Below are 21661 nucleotides of genomic sequence, written 5' to 3'. Positions count from 1 at the left end.
CATCAGAAGTGATAGAGGGCAGCAAATCAAATTCCAAGTAACTTTCCTATTTTTTCTCTAAACCTCTGAGAGTGACACGATTGACCCCAAAAAATGGTGATCATCATCACCCACCCCGATCAAACGGTCTAGACAAGTCCCACTTGTAGTCCTCAACCTAGAACCCATATTCAGGGAAAAATTACTCTCACACCCACACTCTCTCTCTCTATACTTTTTGTCCTATATATCATCAGTTTCAAGTCATTGCATAGCATATGAGTACTTTAGTTTCTCATTATCATCAGCCATGTCCAACAATCTAAGGTCTCCGAGTTACTCTTCCCTAACCCGTTCCTACATGGCAACAACAGGCTCAGAACCTTGGTCCTTTTTTCTCATCTTCGTTTTCCTGTGACCTTTTTCTTCCTTTCAAACACACATACGAAAGTCCTCCTTTTTTCTTGTTTCCTTTTGTCTTTCTTTCTTTCTTGGTGGCAGAAAAAAATGGGTATTGGAGAGAAGAGTCCAAGCAAGAGTTTCAATCTGCACCATCACCATCATCGTGAAGGGAAGAATAAGCAACAAGAGTTCAGAGGGGTCCCAAAAGGGTGCATGGCAATTAAGGTTGGTCAAGGAGAAGAGCAACAAAGGTTCGTAGTGCCTGTGATTTACATCAACCACCCTCTCTTCATGCAGCTTCTCAAAGAGGCAGAGGAAGAGTATGGCTTTGATCAAAAGGGCACCATCACCATCCCTTGCCATGTTGAGGAATTCAGAAACGTTCGTGGCTTGATTGATAGGGACAAGTCCCTTCATCATCATCACCACCACCATGTTGGGTGTTTTGGCTTCTGAATTCTGGTCAAAAGTCCGAGGTTTTAGAAAACGATCCGCGACAACATTTAGGTTTTCGGAGTCTTGTTCACAATTTCCCATGATATTAAGAATCCCGATGAAACTGCGACCGTAATTTAAAATCTGGGTTGAAACCATGAAAGAAAGAATTGATCTTTGGCTAGAATTCACCACCCCTTTAGTTTTTTTTAAGGATTTTCTCATGTAAATTCCTAGTTTTTAGACTCTTTTTTTTTAAAATTTTTTTCTTTTAGTGTTTGGTTTATGTGAAAGGAAAAAGCCTTAGGTAGGTGATGGCGAGGACAACTGAACAGAATGTTGCTTCTTCTTCTTCCAATTGTACTTACTTTTTTTTTCTCTCTATATTGTCAGGAATCGTAATGGAAAAAAGATATGCTTTTCTTTTCTTTTTCATTTCTTTTCGTGAAGAATTTTTCACGCGCTGGAATAATTGGTACACCACTCTTTCGGAAAAGAGAAGAAGAATTGGAAAAGAACGAATTGACGGTAAGTAGGGCCGAAATTTTGTTTCTTTTCCTTTCTTTTGAGTCACTGAGTTCTCCATAATCAAATTGGTATCTCTATCACTGTAATTGATGGGTTACGTTCTGATTAATTATTAAATTCTTAATCATGAAAAATATCTGTCACTGTAACTGGTGGGGGTTTCAATTGGGGGTAATTACATGCTTAATTATGTTCTGATTATTGAAATTATGAAAAGTTGAGTCATGTGGCCAAAACTGTGGTTTCCCTCAATGATGTCTAATCAATTGTGAACTTTTGCACGGTAATCCATCCCAAATAGGTGTTATTATTTTATTTTTTTTTGCAAACCTTGTATGTGTGTATGTGTCTATGAACAAGGATATGAGCCAGAAAGGGAAAATGAGGTTTGCCTGGAGCAAATCAATGAGGTGGGTGTGTGGACCATTTCTCTGTCTGAAATCTGAAATAAACTGAATCACTGAGATCTGTCTAGGAATGAGTGAGGGGCAGAGTCTCATGAGATTGATTTTCCATCTTTTTTCTCACAATAGAGAATGAGATTTTTTTTTTATAATACATTTATTTTTTACTTTTATTTAAATCGGATAGAATTACAATAAATGATAATTTTTTTAAAATATTTAATATAATTATATATTCACAGTTTAAACCTAAAACTTATAATTAAAGTAAAAAAAATATCATTTCAATGCAACGATGACTGTGGTAGAGAATGAGATTGTTGGTGTTTGTTTGTTTGGATCATCACAATGAATAAAGGTAGGTGAAGGAGAAGGACAAACTACCGTGCAGATTAAAAGGTGTCAGTGGGTGGGTGCATGACTTCCACGTTCACAAAGGGTCTAGTGCTATTTTATGTGCATCATCCAAGGGGCACACATTTAATTCTATTCAAGTGCAACCTTTGTAGTAGTTTGTATCCTTCAAGGGTTTGAAAGTTTGAAACAAAAAAATCCAAACAGGGAACAAATTTTTCGGATGGGGTTTATATAATTTTATCTAAGGCTATGGTTCAGGAATATCAAAGTTTTTTCACTATCATCTTTGGCTGCTATACCATGTATTTTTCTATATGATGTTGTCAATTGACTAATTCTATCATAGATAGATGAATACAAGGACAACATCAACCCCACACAAGGAGCTAGGTCCACTATGCTCCCCCTGGCCTTCAATTTTTGAATTACTTGAAAGCAATTGCAGCATGGTTTTTTTCCTTCTCTAGTCCCACGCTTGAAAAGAATCACACCAGGGGACGGAAAATCATAAATCAAGTGCATTAATTGGACTTGCAATACGTTTTTGTTTGCATTTAATTGAAAAGAAATAGAACTCTCTAGAGGGATTTGCATGGACCAGAGAAAACAAAATAATTTTTAAGGAAAACATTAATTAATGACTTATATTTTTGTATCTGCTATAAATGATTTATATTTAATATTATTAATGTTATTTGTAAAGGATAAATTTTAGTAATGCATCTTTTTAATATATTAATATGTTATTGGTTCAAATGGTATTGAGCTCGAATTTCTTAAATAATATTTTAAATTTGAGTTTTATGAAAAAATATGATTAAAATGAGAGATTTAGTTAAAGTGACCTACCAAATTATCGGATAAAGATTAATTATTTGTAGTTTTTTTAATACATTTTTTATTATTAATTAAAAGTTACCCTCCGGTATCTATTATAAACAACAAAAATCTCTTATTTTTTTATTTTAAATATAAACAAATTTTACTTATGTTTTATTTAATGAAATTTTTTCGTTTAATATAGCTAAAAACTTTTTTATGTTTGACATAAGTTCCAATAAGTAATAATTTAGAAAAAAAAATGTTTGTTTTTAGTTGAAAATGATATAATTTAACGAAGTTAGCTCATTTTCTTATTAAGTATAAAATATATATTTTTGTTTATAATCTAGATTAAAGGAAGTATTAAAAAATCATAAATTTTAGTAGTTTCATATCTTATTTAATGACTTAATCTCTTCTAATTTTGTAACTTTTGATAAATTTTAACCACTAGGAATGTTTTTAAAATAAATGAGTAGCTAGCCCTCCTATTTAAATATTTGGTTATAAAAAAAGTGATTTTTTATTATAAAAATTGTATTAATCTATTTTTAGTTTTTTTACTATGATTTTTATTTCAATAGTATTTTTTCTAATAAAAAAATATTTAATGTTTTTAAGACACTTTTATTTTAAAAAATAAATTTCAAAATCAACAATTATACCAATAAATTATTAGTTTAAATGGTCTTTGAGATCGGTCTTCTTTAAGTCTTTGATGAATATCTCGTACTTACTTTTTAAAGTCTTGGTATAACTTTTATAAGCTGCTTAATCCTTACAATAATTCAGCAAAAAAAATAATTACAAATAATTATTCAATACTAATATTATTCGTGTCAAAAGAAACAATAGTATTCAATGATGCTTTTTATTTTCATTTTGTATGAGTTTCACCTTAACGTACCGTAACTGTAGCATTTTTCTTCTATGAAAACAAATTCCAATTTTGAATTTTGTATTAAATTACAAATTAAGTATTTTTACAATAATTTTTTAAGGAGAAGATGGTGTTACGTTATAAGGCAGGAAAAATCTTTTAACTCAAAACTCGAGGAACACGTACACCATTTTCACTTAAAATATTACTTTTGTTTCTTCTATAAATAATAAAATTATGTATAAAGGTTGTATGTGCGAGGACATAAAGACAAGTCAAGTTAGACTTTACCTTAAATAAAGATAGAATATTTCTCAAGCTTAAAACTTCATTTCTTAATACTTGATTTGAAAACTTATTTAAAAGTTAGATATTATTTTGCAGTAATTTTTTGAAATAAGTCGAAAAACAAATATCTAAATAGATTAGTAGGTTTTAAATTTTATGTAAGGTAATGGGTCAAATCTTTAAAGAGGCCAACACATATATAAGTTCGATGTATTATAATATATAAAAATTCAATAAAATAATAACAAGATATATATATATATATATATATATATATATATATATATATATATATATATATATATATATATATAATAACATATTAGTTATATTCCCTTAAAAAACAGCATATTTACTTATATAAATTAATGTGTTTGAGTCAAATGTCATTTAAATAGATTAATTTTTTTAGTTAAATAAAATATTAAACATATATTAACATGATTTATTTAATAAACAAATCATGTAATTAAATTTAATGCAGGTCAAGCCATAAAACTCTAAACGGATAGTCTAAATTAATTATTCATATCCCATCCCTACTAGACATGTGGATGCATTGCTCTTCATATATAGGTGCCTTTTTTTATATATATAGGCTTAAACTCTTTAGATTAAAGAATAAAACTTGTAATGATTAGCATACCCATGGTGTTGCATTTTTCATCCCTCTGTTTTAAATTGTGCTTTGTTCATCCTTTCATTTATAAAATAGAAACAATTTATTGTAAGGAGTTAACAATATTAAATTCTTAATTTAATTAATTGATTATGGTATAGTGGCAAATAAAATTTTTGGGTTAACATCTTATGGTGTTGTTAGATGTTGACCGAATCCAATGCAATAACATGGCACTATTACGAGGCTGAAGGAGGTTATTAATTACAAGTCAAAATCTCATGGGCATTGAGGGCAGTAAAATAGAGAAAAATACGTTCTCTATCATCTACTAGTAAAGAAAAGGAAGCATGCGATCATGATGGCCTTTATCAAATCGTAATATATAAGAAAGTTCAAGGAAGAACACAATAACATGTTAAGTGTATAAATCCTTAATTAGACAAAAACACGAAAAGAAAGAGCTCTGTATATATCTAATACTTGCAAGTTATAAGAAGGGAGGCGTACGTACGTGTTAGAAACAAAGTTTTGTGTTCTAGGTCAAAGATGGGATAAAATACTCGTGATTATGGTAGGGAACATTGAACTTGTTACCCTGTAAATGAATTCCAATATTATTTGATTTAACAATGTATGTTAGGACTTAATTTTTCGGAAGATTCTATACCAGTGCAATCCAACATAATTAACAAATATAAAATGCTAAATATCACAAAACTGTTTACCATGAAAGTTGCACGAATAACATGTGCAATTTTTTTAATAAAAAATGTTTATTTCTTTTCTCTCTCATATTTTATCTCACTATATTTTTAGTCAAAATAATTGATTGACTTAATTAAAACCTTTTATATCATTTCGTTTCGTACTGATGAAAATAGTTAAGTGTAATTTTTTTGGGTACACAATTAAGCACAAATTAGTGATATACTATTTTACAATCCAAAAGTATATATGGTGTGGTTAGGGTTTATTTCTATTGGGAATGCCTAAACCATCAGGATTGTAAAAATGACATTTTCACGTCTTTGAGAATATATAAACCCATGAAAGGAAATTACAGAGGGAATGTGTATATTATAATAAATATGATAGGTATGGGTGATGTGATAAAATAAAACGAAGATATATATATATATATATATATATATATATATATAAAAGTATAATACGTAAAGTTAAACTGAAAAAACCAAAGTTAAACTAAATTAGTACATAAGTAAACTCTTGTTTTTCTTGTTATTATTAGGTTTAAATAAAACTCTAAATCCTTATAATATATATATGTGTGTTTTTTTTTGTTTTTGTCTCTTTCCACATTATTTTAGTTGCTATAAAATCGTAAACTTCTTTTTATATTGTAATATTCTCATTTTAATCTGTTATTTATATATTAGACATATTCAATTTTGATTAATTACATTATCACTTAATAAGGACATTTGACGTGAAGGGCTAAAATAAAATAAAATAAAAATAATTTTAAGAGAACTAACATGAAAAAACGAATCTAAGCCATATTATTTATTTATTTTGTTTTTAACAAGTAAACTAGTTGACCTTTCTTTTAAATAATGACATGTATAACTATCCAACTAAAGCTCGACGCTTGGGATATGCATAATAATTTCAGTTGTTGCTCTATGTCACACGTTTCTTAATGACCTTTGTTTCTGAAATAATGGGTCAATATTCCCAAACATTCATTCTAAAAAAAATTCAAAAGTGATGGTTTAACACCAATGGTTTGTGAAAACTAATAAGGAAAAAGGCAACATCGTGACACTTTCCTTCCACTTGGTTGGGAAAGGGAAAAGGTGGAAATTAAGGAGTGAATGTCCCTCCATTTGAACTATTTTTTTCTGCCGTTGGATTAATTTGCACAATATGTCAAAGTGGAATACACAAAATTTGGCACAAATTCGGACAACGAGACACGAGCATTGAATTAATTTGTCACAAAAAATGTTTAGTGGAAACATATCGAGTAAATCAATCATCACAAGGAAATTTTTTTGGATGCTAAGAGGGAATTTGTTTGACTGCATTGTCAAAATGAAGCAATTTTCCCTCGTGGAATCATCCATCACAAACCCTTTATCATGATTAAGTGTTCCTTTTTCGTGCTTTTGGTCTTCCTTTGGTTTTCTTCACTCATTGGAGAAGGCAATTCTTTAAGCCATCGATTTTTATTACGAATATAATTTAGCGGTCGATTTTGTTTTGTCCTTTTGAGATTGTGTTCAGATTGTGAATTCTGTGGAGCCTCAAACGCACAAGTTGATAGATTTTCTTCATATTTAATTAATTAATTGAGTTAAATCTTATTGATAGAGTTACTTTGTTATATTTTTTTTTAAAAAAAGTAATTTTTATGTAAATTTTTTAGAAAATCAGAAATTGATTTATGTTTGTTTATAATAATAATATTTTTTCCTTTTTTAAAAATAAAATAGCTGATTTTATAAGAAACTTCCAATATAACTTCTAGTTTTAATAAAATTTTATATTCTTTTCAATTTTTGATTATTTTGAAAATTTTATTCAAATACATGAAACACTTTTAAAAAAAGATTATTTTTTAAAATTAAATTATTCCTTTATAAAAATACACACACACACACACACAAAGTTTTGTGGTTCCCTCCGCTTAGCAATTGGGTGAAATGCTACTCTGATGGTGCTTGCAAGTTGCAATGGATCTCCCGGTACTGCTGCTTGTGGTGGGATTTAGTGGTGCAGCCATGCATGGGCTCTTTTGTTGTCAACCTTGGCGATTCTTAGGAGCAATGTATTCTATTGAGCTGGTCAAAGCCAAGGGCTGGTCCAATCTAAGGCTTGAGTGTGACTCCCAACTTGTTGTTGCAGCCTTTTCTTCTCCTAATATATATAGTTCCTTGGAAACATTTAAATAGATGGTCTAACTGCATTTATATCACTAAAAGTATGGATTTCAAGGTTTCTCACATATACAAGGAAGGCAATACCTGTGTAGATAGTTTAGCCTCCTATGGTTTAATTATACCTGATTTTTTTTTTTTTGTGGGACACTATTCCTATTTTCATTATTGCTGTCTTTGTGAAAGTAAAGGGAGGGGTGTCAATCTAGTTGGGATACCTTCTCCTTCTTTGGGGCAGCTTGTCCCTGCCTTTTGCAACAACAAAAAAAAAAACCCCCGAAAAATATTCAAATTAAAATTAAACCAATTCTAATTATTTTATACTTTTTTTTGTGTGAATTATTCTATATTAATTTGCTAAACAAAGAATTTTCTGTATAAAGAAAATGGATTTTCAAACAAAAAAAAATCTTCCAAAACAGATGTCAATACGTTACACCAGCAAGATTAATGAATCAGATAAGAATTAAGTTTGCACAACACAGAACGCTGAGTAGGTGCATAGTATAGGAGAAACGCATGAAAACAAGAATCATTGAAACCAAGCAGCACAGATATTTTTCTCTGTTTTGAATGCTCTTAATAACTTTAGGACTCAACATCAATGTGCTTGTTTGTAGTATTATTAGTATATTCTTCGGTGTTCTCGTTGTTTGGATGAAGCATGGGATGGACCACAAAAGATGCCATTTTCTCTACCAAACCTACATTTTCAACTAATCTAGTTAAAACAGCAATTCTGACGTCCTTATTATATGTCCTTTTTATGCATTTAACTTAATTTAATTTAGGTCATGCATGCATGTATACTTCTTTGTAGAAAACCAGGACTGGATAACTACGATCAACCAAATAAAAGATAACTATACCCGTATAGCACTCTTTTTATGCTTCAAATTTCACTAATTGGAAATTATTACTCATATGCCTTGTATTCATGTTTAAAACGAAATTTGGTGTTGAGGGCATTTCCCACTTATTCAGCAATTCGACTCATTTAAAGCCAAGGACAAACTTTAATAAATGAAGTAAAATTTATAAATTAATTATATATAAATATACCATTATACACGTACACACACAAAAATAAATATCATATACTAACATTATCTTGCTGAATTAGCTATATATGATGGTATTATCTTTATATTAAAAATAAAATTATTAATATGAACATTACTTTATTTTTTATAGATCATAAATGTCTCTCGCTCATGCTCTAGTCAAGTAGATCTAGAACATCATATTAGATAACAAATTTTTTTATTTGCATATTTAATATAATTATATACTTATAATTTGAGTTCGATACTTTTAATTAAGTTGAAACAAATATACATTAATTGATTCACACATTTTATGATAATATAAGCATTACAATATATATATATATATATATATATATATATATATATATATATATATATATATATATGATTTATTATATTAACAAATAACATATTTAATATAAAGTATTAATATATTATTTTGAATAGATTCCAACTAAATTCTTGTTTTGAATAATCTCCTTCCAGTACTCTTTCCTCTCTCTTTCCCCTCTCTTTCTCTATCTCGATATATTAGTTTAATTAAAAATGAATTGTAATTAAAATGATGAATAACTAGAACGAATGAGATTGCTATGAGTAAATTTCATATATCCCAATTGTAAATAAGGGCAACGGGTTAATTATGTTTTTATTTTTATTTTCAAATTTCACTTTCAGATCCTAAATGCTTAAAAAAATTATAGAATAAAAGTAAAATTTACAAAAAAAAAATAGGGATCAAAACATAACAAAATCTATAAAATTGTTAGTCTATCATACACACAGCTATTGACAAAAATAAAAAATAAAAAATACACCCAAAGCTATTAGCATTGGCTATTGATATATAATTTGTAAAAATTGTGGGCCGCCTACTCTTACCCATAATAGGTTTAAGATGAGAAAAATGAGAGAAAGACAAAAAAAGTAAGGAAAATTTGTTTCAACAGTTGACATGTGTTCTAGTCATGATATTATTTTAATATACAGTAATAGATAATATTATACAATTAATGTAAATTCACAAAAGTCTATAGAATTTCTATTATACAATGATTATACTAACGGAAATGATCTTAACTGTCGGCATTTTTTAATCCAATAATAGATGATATTTTACAGTATAATCATTTGATCAAAATTTTAATAATTAATTTATGACTATTTATAATTCTATATTTTATCCTCTAAATTATACTCTTGCTTGATAAGAAGTCAAACTCCCGTTATCAAATAACGTTATTTATCCTCTAGATTAACATTGGTGACATGTTGACGTCACAATTCTCAATTTTATTTGTCCAGTGGCACCTATAACGAAAACAACCCCTCGCCGCCCTAAAAATAAAGAATGATAGCATTAGCATCATTGGAAAAAGAAAGGCCATAATCTCAAATCAAATTTATAAATATCAATTTGTGCCAATAGCATAATTACTACTACCGGTTAATTGATTTTTTTTTAACAATTTTCAGTCATAGGACTAGATTACCAACGGGAAATTATTTTATATATTCTTGGATGCGCGTCACTAAATCCAAAGCAGCCAACATGCACCACTAGTGGTGTATATGCAATGCTTTACATTTTAGTTAAATTTCTGGCAAAAACATAATTTTCATTTAAGGATGACATTTTAAAAATAATTATGTTTAAATGATAAAATAACATTATTCTAATAAAAATATATATCTATGTTTTGAAAATTTAGTGAGTCTCATTATATTTAAAATTTCTTCTACTCTTCCAAAATATTTTAAAAAAAAATCATCATGCATGACTAATAAATTTTACTCCAAAAAATTGATTTATAAAGTAAAAAATATATCCAAACATTTTAATATTCTCCAACCCAAATTATATTGCTAGAAACGTGATCGAAAATTATCCAAATTGACAAGCTAGAGGTCAAAACAGGATCTTAAAATTTTCCTTCCACATCAGGAAAAAAGCAGTGTTCCTGTGGCGGCAGTTAGTTGAACTCTGAACCTGGCTAATACTGATATGAGCTATTATTTGCAAATAAATACATAATTCAGTGTAGCTTGCTTTTAGTGGTCAAATACTCAAATTAGAAATTTGGACACCAACTTTATCACTTATTTTCTTCTTTGTTTTTTGGCATATATATATATATGGCACTAATTATAATGGTTGTGGAAAAGTTAATAGGGTCTTGGGTGAGGCCAATGGGACCAGCCGACCAGCATGAAAATGGCATATAGGTTCATAAGATAACAGCATGGAAGTTATCTTCTTTTTGTTGTGATGGAAGCTTCTGGCGAAGTAGACATGACTTGTGTAGAACTTTTCAAACACTATAGCAAAAGAAAAGCAGCCACTATAAGGTACTATGGTTGGTTCACTTTGTTGCAATTGGGTTCAGTACTCCAAATGTTTAGCAACTTATCCTTAGTATAACTTATAAGGTACACAATAGGAATAGCACAAGTTTAATGATGATCCACTAAAATATAATTCTTTTTTATATTATTATCCAATCATAATTTATTATTGATATAATTTTTAAGATAATTATTATAAAAGTTAACAAATTTATCATACATAATAATAGATAGTCTGTAATTGAATGACACTATAAGACTGTTTTCCACATTTAGTGTATCACACTATCACCATTAAACTCCAGCAGTAGTGGATAAATTCTAGAGCATGTTTATAAGGGATGAATGGGATCTGTTTACATCCTTGTTTGGTTACACACCTTCAGCTGTCAAATTGATTAGCCTTTACCAATTCAATCCTAATCCACGTAGGCCAGGACCATAGGGCTATAAGGTCCACATGTACGAATAAATAGTCCATAGAATCAAAAAGTCCTTATATCCAAGTGGGTTAGGGTCAATTTTTGAGTCAGTCCACTTTAGAGAAAAATTGCTTATTTGTTAATGAAAGTGAAATGTTATTTAAAAATCTTAAAATACTTGTTAAAAAAAGTAAAACTGAAAATAATAATATATTTTTAAAATTTTAAAATAAGAGAAATAAAAAATATTCTTTTCAAAAGTGAAAAAAGTACAAAATTAGTATGAAACTAAAAACTCAAGTGCTTGTGTAAGAGATTGGCTTTCGGGGACCAGGGGTTATTTGAAAGATGGATCATCTTATTACTCCACCACTACCCACTGATTATAACAGGTAAAGGCAATGTTTTAATATTTGAATTGTTATTTTTGAAAATTTTGAAGTAAATTATTTAAGGTTTCAGTAAATTGCGTTGTGGTTCTTAATCTGAACTTTGTAAAGACACAAATGTTGGGGATCTTCTTAACGCATAAATTTCCTAAAAATGACAGTAAAAGGCAAATAATTTGGACACAAATTGCTTTAATTTTGACTATATGTAATCTTTAAAAGCATTCACAAATTAATGAATATTCATGGGATCAGACCCATGGCAACATATCATTTGCGAAATAGGCCAAAGGAGCAAGGATTTGGCATATAATTGACTCAACAGTCCCTGTATTGACTTGCTAACACATTAATTTATACATTCTTTTTTTGCCCCATAAAAGAAAAATGAAAGAAGAAAAAATCCAAAAAGAATCTCTAAATCTACTTTTTTTCCCGCATATTCAAATTCAAATTGTATGTCAAAGGGCCCAAGACTACCGGTGTTGTCTTGGGTTTGAACTACGGAGAGTCACACCATGCAAAAATTTTGTATATCCAAGTAAACTAAGCTTTCCATCAGTATTTCTTATCCAATCTTTGAGAACTGAATAAGCTGAAGGCCCAAGATTCAACTCCTGTGGCCATAAAGAAAAAAATTATATATTAAAAAAAACATAGATAAGCATAATAACAAGTGCATATCAAGTTATATGTATAATAGAATTGATTGTGTATTAGAAAAATTTTAATAAAAAAAATAACAATTACTCTGGCTAGTTCTTCAACTGATATCAGACGGTTGCCTTCTCTCTCAAAATGTTCAAAAGCAGTTGAGGCAATATCTTCCCACCACTCATGTGCTTCCAATTGATGTGTGCTGATTGTAGCTGCACAAAATTCTTCAAAGTCCATCTTTCTATAGGCAAGTGGCTCCATCTATACAACAATCATTCAAGCAAGAAAATATAAGATATTTGGTCAAGATGGGGTAATAGTATGAACTTCATTATATTAGAAATGGACCAGATCACCTAAAAATTAATTGGGAGAGGGAGGTGGCCCAACAACAAGACTAGATAGACTATATACCATAATCCCTCCCACTGACATTTTAATAAAACTAATATTTGCCGATAAAAAAAACAACCTCAAAAGTTCACTCACTCAAGGGAGGAAATTTGTCTAAGAGTATTCTAACTATGTGCCTAGCCAATGCAGCATAACTTAACAAGTTATGAAATAGAAGTCTAGGGGATATATGTACTTGATACACAAGTAATTTTCATGCAGAAACATACCCAAGTCCACAAGCAGTACCCATGTAAAAACGAGATTGCACATAGATTTAACAACGCACTTAGCACTAGGGTCAAATTTTCAAAACAGTACATGTAGGAACATACAGAAGTATATCAACAATCTAATGTGCCATGTATATTTTCAACAGAAAATTTCCTAAAATGTAGCAAAGCTCCTACCACTTGAATCAGATTTTTAAAAAAGCATAGCCAGGAAATTATCTGGAAAATATACTGTCATAGAGGCATGTCAGGTCCAACAAGCCAACGGATATTTTGTCAATACATATAAGAATAATGCCTCACCGTATTTATGATCTCAAGAACCCTTGACTCCCTCATGGCATCAGTTGCATTGCGTAAAAGAGCCTGCAGAATCATGGAAATTAATGGGTTGTAAAGAAAGGGCAAGGTGGGAGCAATGAAACCAAAAAACCCTTCAAAGCAGGAAAAACACATATCCACACAGATATGAACAAGACAAAAACCAAGTTGTGCGTGTGAAATTGACAGTTTCTAACACCTCCTGTGCCATCCACACACACACGCATGAAGAAAAATTCACTTTATAAACCATATAAATACTGAAGGATTTTTTATTAGAGAAGCAGTAGAAAACCATTTTGAAATTGTCGAGGGAGATGTGCCCGTCTCTATTTGGTTCCAACATTCTGAATTGTGCACTATGGTAGGGCAATTGATCCTCTGGCAAGGCTTTTGAAAGGGCCTAGACAACAGAAGCCATAAAGATTAGTTCAAATCCAGCAGTGAAAGATATTAAATAGACAATAATTCAATTTCAAAACTGGTAAAAAAAAACCACGCTAAACAATGCTTCTTAAAAAGTCCATTTATGATTATTTATGTCAATTAAATAGGAACAAATTTTGAGTTTCCCAAAAAGCATTAGATTTACCAACATCACAATTCATAATAGACCTTAACAACACACACTTTCCTTTTCAATTTTTTGAAAAGCATTAATGTGGCTCACACCACACACCAAAACATCATGATGAATCAATTCACAGTCATTATGAAAGAATATGCAGGTGATATCCGTCAAGGGAAGGATGAAGAATTGCATAATAAAACTCGAAAAAGAAACGCCATAACCATAAAAAAATGCATATATTTAGTGCAGACATGTGCAGGAGATGGTAGTAAAAACTAACAAGATTATGGAAGATACTGAACGTTAAACTCAGCATAAGCATATTCAAAGAAATGAATTAAATAATACCTTCACTGCTGCACGTTTGAATGGTGTTGCATGAAGATAAGCCTTCACTAGTTTAAAAATTAATATATCTAAAGGGATGGGACGGCTGTCATCCCTCAACCAAGGATGAGCTGCATTTAGAGAAGTACAAAGTGATTAGTTTCATAAATTCAATTTACAAAAGCATTCTCAATAGTCAGTACCATTATTTAAATCTATTACTAATAAGAAGAAGCTAGTATCCTCTAGTCAAAAGGTAGGGATTAAAATGTTACTTCAGGACTGATAATGCAAGTTGATAATGGGGGGAGAACCAAGCACACTTAAATACTCCAGCGAATATCCCATACTACTTGATGTAGGACTTAGGCACCCCATAATACTCAAGTCCCTATCATAGCACCATCCCTGAGAGCCGATGTTTCGACAACTCACAGTCTACAACACTTCATTCAACTTTCTTGTTGGTCAAAAGTCAAAACCCTCCACCAATCTGAACCCTCCATAGGTAGTCCTTTTTGAGACACCGACAATCAGCTCTAACACCAATTGATAAATGCCCAAGCACTTGGGGAACCCACCCTTAAAAGTTAGATGTTAAGGGGGGGGAGGAGAACCAAGCACTAAAATGCTCCACTGAGCATCCCATACTACTTGATGTGGAACTTAGGCACTCCATAATACCCAAGTCCTGAAGATTACACAGGCAAGGCAACCACATTTGAAGTGAGTTACCATTTGGCAGTCTACAATAACATAAACTCCACTGTTTATATAGTAGAAATGCTGTAAAGAGAATGAGAAGCTTTTTTTTTTCTTAAACTGTACAGGACTTCTTTTAACTTCCTGCTGAGGCAGGATGATCAGGCGTGAAATTAGTAAATTACACAATCAACAAGATGGATGTAATTGTTCAATTTCCGATACTTGTGCCCAGATGTTATTCTTTGGTGAGTTAGTGAGCACAGATAAGAATCTCATGAAGATTAAAAAGGGAACATTAGAGAGTTAAACTTATATGAAAACTTACTTAGAGCTTGGACAGCTGTCATTCTTTTCCTGTAGTCCTTGTTTAGGAGCCGTTTCACAAAGTCCTTGGCCTCAGCAGAAGCAGTAGGCCAAGGTAAATCATCAAAGTTAGGATCAGCTCTAAGCACTGCACGAAAAATTCCAGATTCTGTTCGTGCATAGAAAGGTCGACTTCCACATAATAAGATATAGGTAATAACACCAATACTCCATATATCTGCTTCCAGACTATATGACCTGTGAAGGACCTCAGGTGCAACATAATATGCACTCCCGACAATGTCATTCAGTCGTTCATCTGTAAATCAACACACACGAAGGGAAAAATTAAGAGGGATGACCTTATATCCATAAATATCCCAACAATGTCTTGGGTTATGAGTACATGGAACAGACTACTGAGACAGAAATGCACTATCCTAGTGCCACATATAATTCAAAGTTTCATTTTACATAAAATTTGTGAAGCACTTATAGAAACCAAGCTGATTTTTTTAATCTATACTGTTGGTTTTAAAATGTATTGGAGTTGAGGATGGATGACAATTAGAACGCAGCCAAATGACACTGAAAAATGATGAGATGTAAAATCCCTAGTAAATTTTCTAGACAGCAGATAAGATAACATGGTTAGATACACTATAACTGTCTTAGAATTTGGACTTAGGGTCTTAAATCAACCCTGCAAAACCAGTTTGCAAGGTGAGAACAACCCAAGCTTATAAAGCTCTATTTAAGCCATATTTTCGTTCGATGTGAAACTAAACACTCCTGCTGAGGCTGCAATTAAGGCAGCCCCCAAAAGAAGCTGCAACTATGGCAGGCTTGGGCTGACCGCAATTACAGCAACAAGATGTCACTTAAGAGCATTATGAAAGGTAAGCAGCAGCACCAATGAAGTGTGCATTTTTAGTAGCTAGCTGTCTATTAAATACTTTCAATATATAAATAAGATAGTCTGCTTTGCAAGGTAAAGGAAAAAGAAAATTGAGAATCACTCTAATTATTACCTGGCCGGATGAAGTCAGAAAGACCAAAATCAATCAACTTCATGTCAGCATCTTCACTTCTGGAAGTGTAGAGGAAATTCTGTAAAAGCAAATTCCAAAAAAAGAATCAACATTATTGATATTCTTATATAATTAATCCTCATGATATTAAAAAAAGAACTAGATGTTATCACTACAAATTATTATATGGATGATGATTTAAAGCACAAACCTCAGGTTTTAAGTCACGGTGTACAACACCTTGAAGATGACAAAAAGCAACTACGCTTAGGATCTGCAAAACTATAACCTTAGCATCCTCCTCTGAATACTTTCCTCCCCTAATTTTTAATTTTTTATGTAAACATTATTCAATTGAATAAGATGATACCAAGTTGAATTTTTTTTAAAAAGCAAATAGAAAGCTAACCTTGACAAAATTCTGTCAAGAAGCTCCCCACCTTCACACAATCTGGTAAGAAAGCAAAATCCAGGAAAGGTCACTGTAAGATGACGTTATAATTCTAAGTTGCATGTCCCCAACAATTTAACTACAACTTAGTAAATACCCACCAACAGAATACATACTGCCTAGAAACATAGAAATAAAGCAACTTAACATGTAGATGCGGCTGAACTTAATTAAACCTTCTAACAGGAAAAAGACACAAATGAAAGAAATGAGAACCAAAACTGAGAAAATGAAAATTAGTTTCGGTGATGATAGAAAAATGATGAGCATATAGACAACAATGTCTTTCTATAGTTCAATTTTATAGTAGTCTGACACCAAATTCTAATTATAGATGATAACGAATAACAATTAACAACAACAGAGCAACCAAGCTTTTCCCACTAGGTAGAGTTGGTTAAATGGATCAAACAACACCATAAGGTTCTGCCGTAAATCATACAAATGATGTTGAACACAATGGTAAAAGACATACTCCATAACTATGTACACATTGTTGCCATCCTCAAAAGCATCATGAAACTTGATGAGATGTTTATGGCCAGATAGAGCTTTTAATATCTTCACCTCTTTGCGAACATCTTCAATTGCTATTGCAGTGGTCATCTGATGAATAAAATTTATTAAGAAGAGAAACAATATAGTGTTTATTAGCATCTGTTGAAAAGTTAATTTAGATAACAAATTTCCTAATTTATGCCATTTCCATGCCAAAGGAAACTGTAGAGTCTGTAGATATTATGTTAAATTGAAAGCAATGCAGTTAATAACTTTTAAGTGATCAAAGCTGCCTTAAACTTCAGATAATCATATTCCTATATATACAATAATAGAATTATCAGTAAAACACTAGTGCAAGTTGCTGACCTGCTTTAACGTACCCCTACCGAGGTCCCTTAATAATAGCCTGCTGAACTAGTTTTTTTGGCAACTATTACGAAAATTACTAGGAATATATATTAATTCATGTCTAAGAGTGGATTTATCCACACAAAGTAGTAAACTTGAAAGGGAAAAATGAAAATAGAAATGGAAAAAATGCTGTCATGGGAGGAGCAAGATATTGCAGCAGCATAATGAGCATATATGAACTAAGGAACCTCATCAATCTATATGGCATGCAAACAACTGCAATACTTTGTATATTAACTTGTGATTATTAGTGTGTTCGGTTTCATTTTCGTCTGCTGGGCATGTGCTTTGAGTTTTTTGCTTCTACGTTTTTTTCATTCTTTAATGTGAATTTTCCTGGTGTATCCAACACAGTTCCAAATGCACACTATTAGCATGTTTGGACCCACATCCATATGTGAAAAAGATGTTGATCCACCTTATGCTACCGTGTTGCTTTGGCATTAATGTGGATAGGTGATGCAGTTCCAAACATACATTATATGTAGGAATAAAAAAAACGTTATATGTATTAAAAAACACCCCATTAATAAAAAACAGGTAAAGTATTTTACGATCAACCACCAATAAAGAGACTAACCCTACCTGAAATAGAGACAAAGAGAATCCTCCATGACGTGTCACTACTTGTTCATATAGATTCAAAAACACATTTATAAAACTTGACCGCAACTGGAAGTTACAGACATAGATTCTAAAATGCAAGCACCGCAAAATGAATGAGCCGTTACCCAAGAGAACAAAGTATTGTAATATGCCACACACATGTAAGACAATTTTAGCTTAGAAAATGAATATGAAAATGGATAACCATTTCAACAGTATATTATCCTAAACAACCTATGATCAAAATTTCCATTCAACAGCTACAAGGGCTAGGCTGCATGCAATCACGTCACGTGATAGTGTTTCTAATCAAACAACTAATTCCAGTTCACTCAAACAAAGAGTTCATTCTTTAGTCTTTACCACTCTTAGTTTACAATACCAATTTTCCAAATATAACATTTACATATATTACCACATTAAGAAATGAACTGAATAAACTATTCTTGTTCAGTTCAGCCAGGCAAGTTAAGAAATGCCATTATATCTAAACTAATCAAAACCAGCTGACAAGGTAAGACCAAGTCAAATATCATGTCAATTCCAATTCCACACTTTTTTTAAAAAAAAAAAATTACAGCTCATTCAGTGAAACGGTGAAACCCAAATGATTCTGACCACAGGACAGTGAAGTTAAAATTCTGAAATGGAGCTAGAAACAAAGAAAACAAGACAATGCCCTGAAACCACACATTTGTCGGGTACCATTTTCAAAGTACAACCCACAAACCTCAGAACCCCAATCTCTCAGAAAATTCTCCGTGTCAGACAACTTCCCAATAATTCCCTAGTCCCACTTACAGAATCTCGCAACACTGTATCAAGCAACAAAGATCAAACCCGAATCCTCCAAATCCAAATGCCACCATAATTCAAAACAGTCCAAAATAACCACAACCAACAAAACCAGTCAATTTTATACATTGACAAAAAAAAACACAAATTAACCATAAAAAATAAAACAAAACCCAAAAAAATGAAAAGACATTGGATTGAAAATTCTACCTTGGCCTTGGAAATGATTTTAATAGCAACAGGTTGATCTTTGAGTTCACCCTTCTTCCCCTTAGCATAGCAAGTATGACCGAAATGCCCTCGCCCCACTTCTTTCCCAATTTCGAATTTTGCCCCAAAATTTTTGCCATACCCAAAGCTCTTATCCAGCGACCGCTCTGCCGCGGCCGCCGCCGCTTCCTCCTCCGGGATCGGCCCCTCCTTCGGCGCCGCCTTCGCGTGCCCGAGCCGCTTCGCCAGCGACGCCCTTATGTGCTTCGCGGGAGACGGCGGCGGGAACGGCCGCCGGAAAAACCTCCTCGGCGTGCCCCTCGCAGGTGACGGCGTCACTCCGCCGCCGCCGTGAGGGTAGGGACTAGACCAGAGGCTGTCCCGCGGGGGCGTGCCCTTTCCCGGCAGCGGAGAGGGCGGGACTTCGCCGGATCGGGCGACAACCGCGGTGGTCTCGTCTGTGGTGGCGGCGGTGGCGTCATTTTCCGGCGCGAGATTGGTTTTGCCGTAGCACTGGCCCATGGCGACGGGGACGTCAGCACATCGGAGGGCTCACCCTCACGCGGCGGAAGAATCTGGTGTGGGTAAGAAAACGATAAAATGAGGGAATTTTGGTCAGGTAGAGAGAGAAAGAGAAAGAGAGACAGTGCGCGACAGAGACAGACACCGAGAAAGCATGGACAACGTCTGTTAACACACAGAGAAAAGTGTGTCTGTGTGTGTGAGTGTCACTGTTGCATAAGCTTTAGTGGTTCTTATAACCTGCTTCGCGGTGCACCATGGATTTTTGTGCTACTCACAGCGTGGCCTTAAAGATCTTACATCAATAATGTTATAGCATAACACATTTAAATTTTATAATTTATAAATAAAAATTTTGGGTGTGTGTTTTTTTTTATAGAAAAATACTCATCATATCATTTCATTCAAAATTAGAGATTGACATGTGTTTGGATCTGCGTTTAATATGCATGTTCCATGTTTTGTTCACGTCAAATTACCTCAGACTTAGAAACTAATGGGATCAGCTTTTTTCATTTGACTTGGTATCTCACGTATTTGAAAGACTGAAACATAACCACAAACATGAATCTAGATGTCTTTGTTGAGTTTATTATTACTATAAAATTGACATTTAAGATTAATTTTTTAGACATTTAACATTGAGTTTATCTCCAAAATCGATATAGTGTAATAATAAATAGAAAAAAAAAACAAAACAACATTAAGTCTGAAAAACCCAATGTTGTAATATATATATATATATATATATATACCAATGTACAGGTACATTATTTCTACAGCTGAGCATGTAAAAAATCATTTCCAATCCAAGTAAGAACACTTGCCTTATTGTGATATGACCAAAGGCGGGTAATGAATGATACAAGGCTAGCTGTACAAATATATCACTAAGGAAGCATTTAAAAGAGCTTGTATAGAGTTTGTTTTGACTCATGAAAGTGGCATAGGACCGCGAACACTCGGGGGTAAACAACTTAATTTAGGTTGGATTTGGATAATTTTTTCAGTAAGCACTTATAGAAGAAAATATGAAAGTAAAATGAATTAAGCCTTAAATCAATTTATATACTTTCATAGAAAATAACTCACTTTAAGTTCTTCAAAAGCTAATTTTAATTTATGCATAAGTTAATTTTAACTTAAAGAGCTTAATTTTATCTTTTCTTATAAGTATTTATGGAAAATTTTATCCATACATAAACTAAGAGCATATTGATAAGTATGAATATGAATGTGAACCTTATTGAAATATGCTCAAAAGGATTTTTTCTTATCAATAAATGTTAGTTGGTTAGATATCAGTGGGAGATTCAAATACACAACCTCTCCACCACCCTTCATCCTTAAGACTTTCCTTTCCTTCTCCTTTCATGCTTAAAAGGGTTTTAAGGAAAGTCATAAATCACTTCAAAAAGTTCACATCAGCTCTTTAAAAAATAAGCAGTTTTCATAAGCTATAAGCTTCACGCAGTCAAGCTTGTATAAGCTTATATTAATAAGTCCTTAATTAAATTGTTTAACCAAACACACCCTAATCCAATAAATAATCATTAATTAATTATGGTTGTTAACTTTTACCTGCGGAAAATACATGTTACTGTGTCCGGTCTCCTTGAACTTCACATTCAAATACTCTTGCAGACACACAAACAAATAAATGAAAATTACATAAATTGAAAAGAAAAGGGACACACACAATCAGGAAAGCTAAGATTTGTGTTATAAGTGAAAGCGAGACAATAAAAGCTAAAGCCACCCGTCTTCCAAAACTGGGAACTGAAATTTAAACTAGTACATG

General features: G+C 32.1%; 2 protein-coding genes across 2 annotated transcripts; one reads left to right on the top strand and one right to left on the bottom strand.

Moving 5' to 3' along the window:
- The first annotated feature begins 257 nt into the window (after positions 1–257).
- On the top strand, positions 258–1253 carry LOC111188139 (SAUR-like auxin-responsive family protein). The gene has a single exon (NM_001355758.1). It carries the CDS (start codon positions 487–489, stop codon positions 835–837), a length of 351 nt encoding a protein of 116 aa, NP_001342687.1. The 5' UTR covers positions 258–486; the 3' UTR covers positions 838–1253.
- Positions 1254–12105: 10852 nt separating this feature from the next.
- LOC100792058 (CDPK-related kinase 3) lies at positions 12106–20072 on the bottom strand. Its single transcript, XM_041010727.1, has 11 exons — positions 19339–20072; positions 17291–17421; positions 16774–16815; positions 16576–16684; positions 16365–16443; positions 15356–15652; positions 14347–14456; positions 13723–13830; positions 13410–13472; positions 12574–12741; positions 12106–12440 (listed from the first exon to the last, which is right to left on the bottom strand). The coding sequence occupies exons 1-11, from the start codon at positions 19858–19860 to the stop codon at positions 12300–12302; spliced, it is 1770 nt and encodes a 589-aa protein (XP_040866661.1). The 5' UTR covers positions 19861–20072; the 3' UTR covers positions 12106–12299.
- Between the last annotated feature and the right edge of the window lie 1589 nt (positions 20073–21661).

The sequence above is a fragment of the Glycine max genome, chromosome 16 (genome assembly GCF_000004515.6).
Source record: "Glycine max cultivar Williams 82 chromosome 16, Glycine_max_v4.0, whole genome shotgun sequence".
Lineage (NCBI taxonomy): Eukaryota > Viridiplantae > Streptophyta > Magnoliopsida > Fabales > Fabaceae > Glycine > Glycine max.
This window is presented reverse-complemented; position numbering and strand designations above follow the sequence as displayed.

Coding starts and splice junctions, on each gene's coding strand:
- LOC111188139 (NM_001355758.1), top strand. CDS start 487: ATGGGTATTGGAGAGAAGAGTCCAAGCAAGAGTTTCAATCTGCACCAT.
- LOC100792058 (XM_041010727.1), bottom strand. CDS start 19,860: ATGGGCCAGTGCTACGGCAAAACCAATCTCGCGCCGGAAAATGACGCC. Junction 17,422..19,338: donor AAATCATTTCCAAGGCCAAG/GTAGAATTTTCA, acceptor TTTATTCATCAG/ATGACCACTGCAATAGCAAT. Junction 16,444..16,575: donor ACCGTGACTTAAAACCTGAG/GTTTGTGCTTTA, acceptor TTGCTTTTACAG/AATTTCCTCTACACTTCCAG.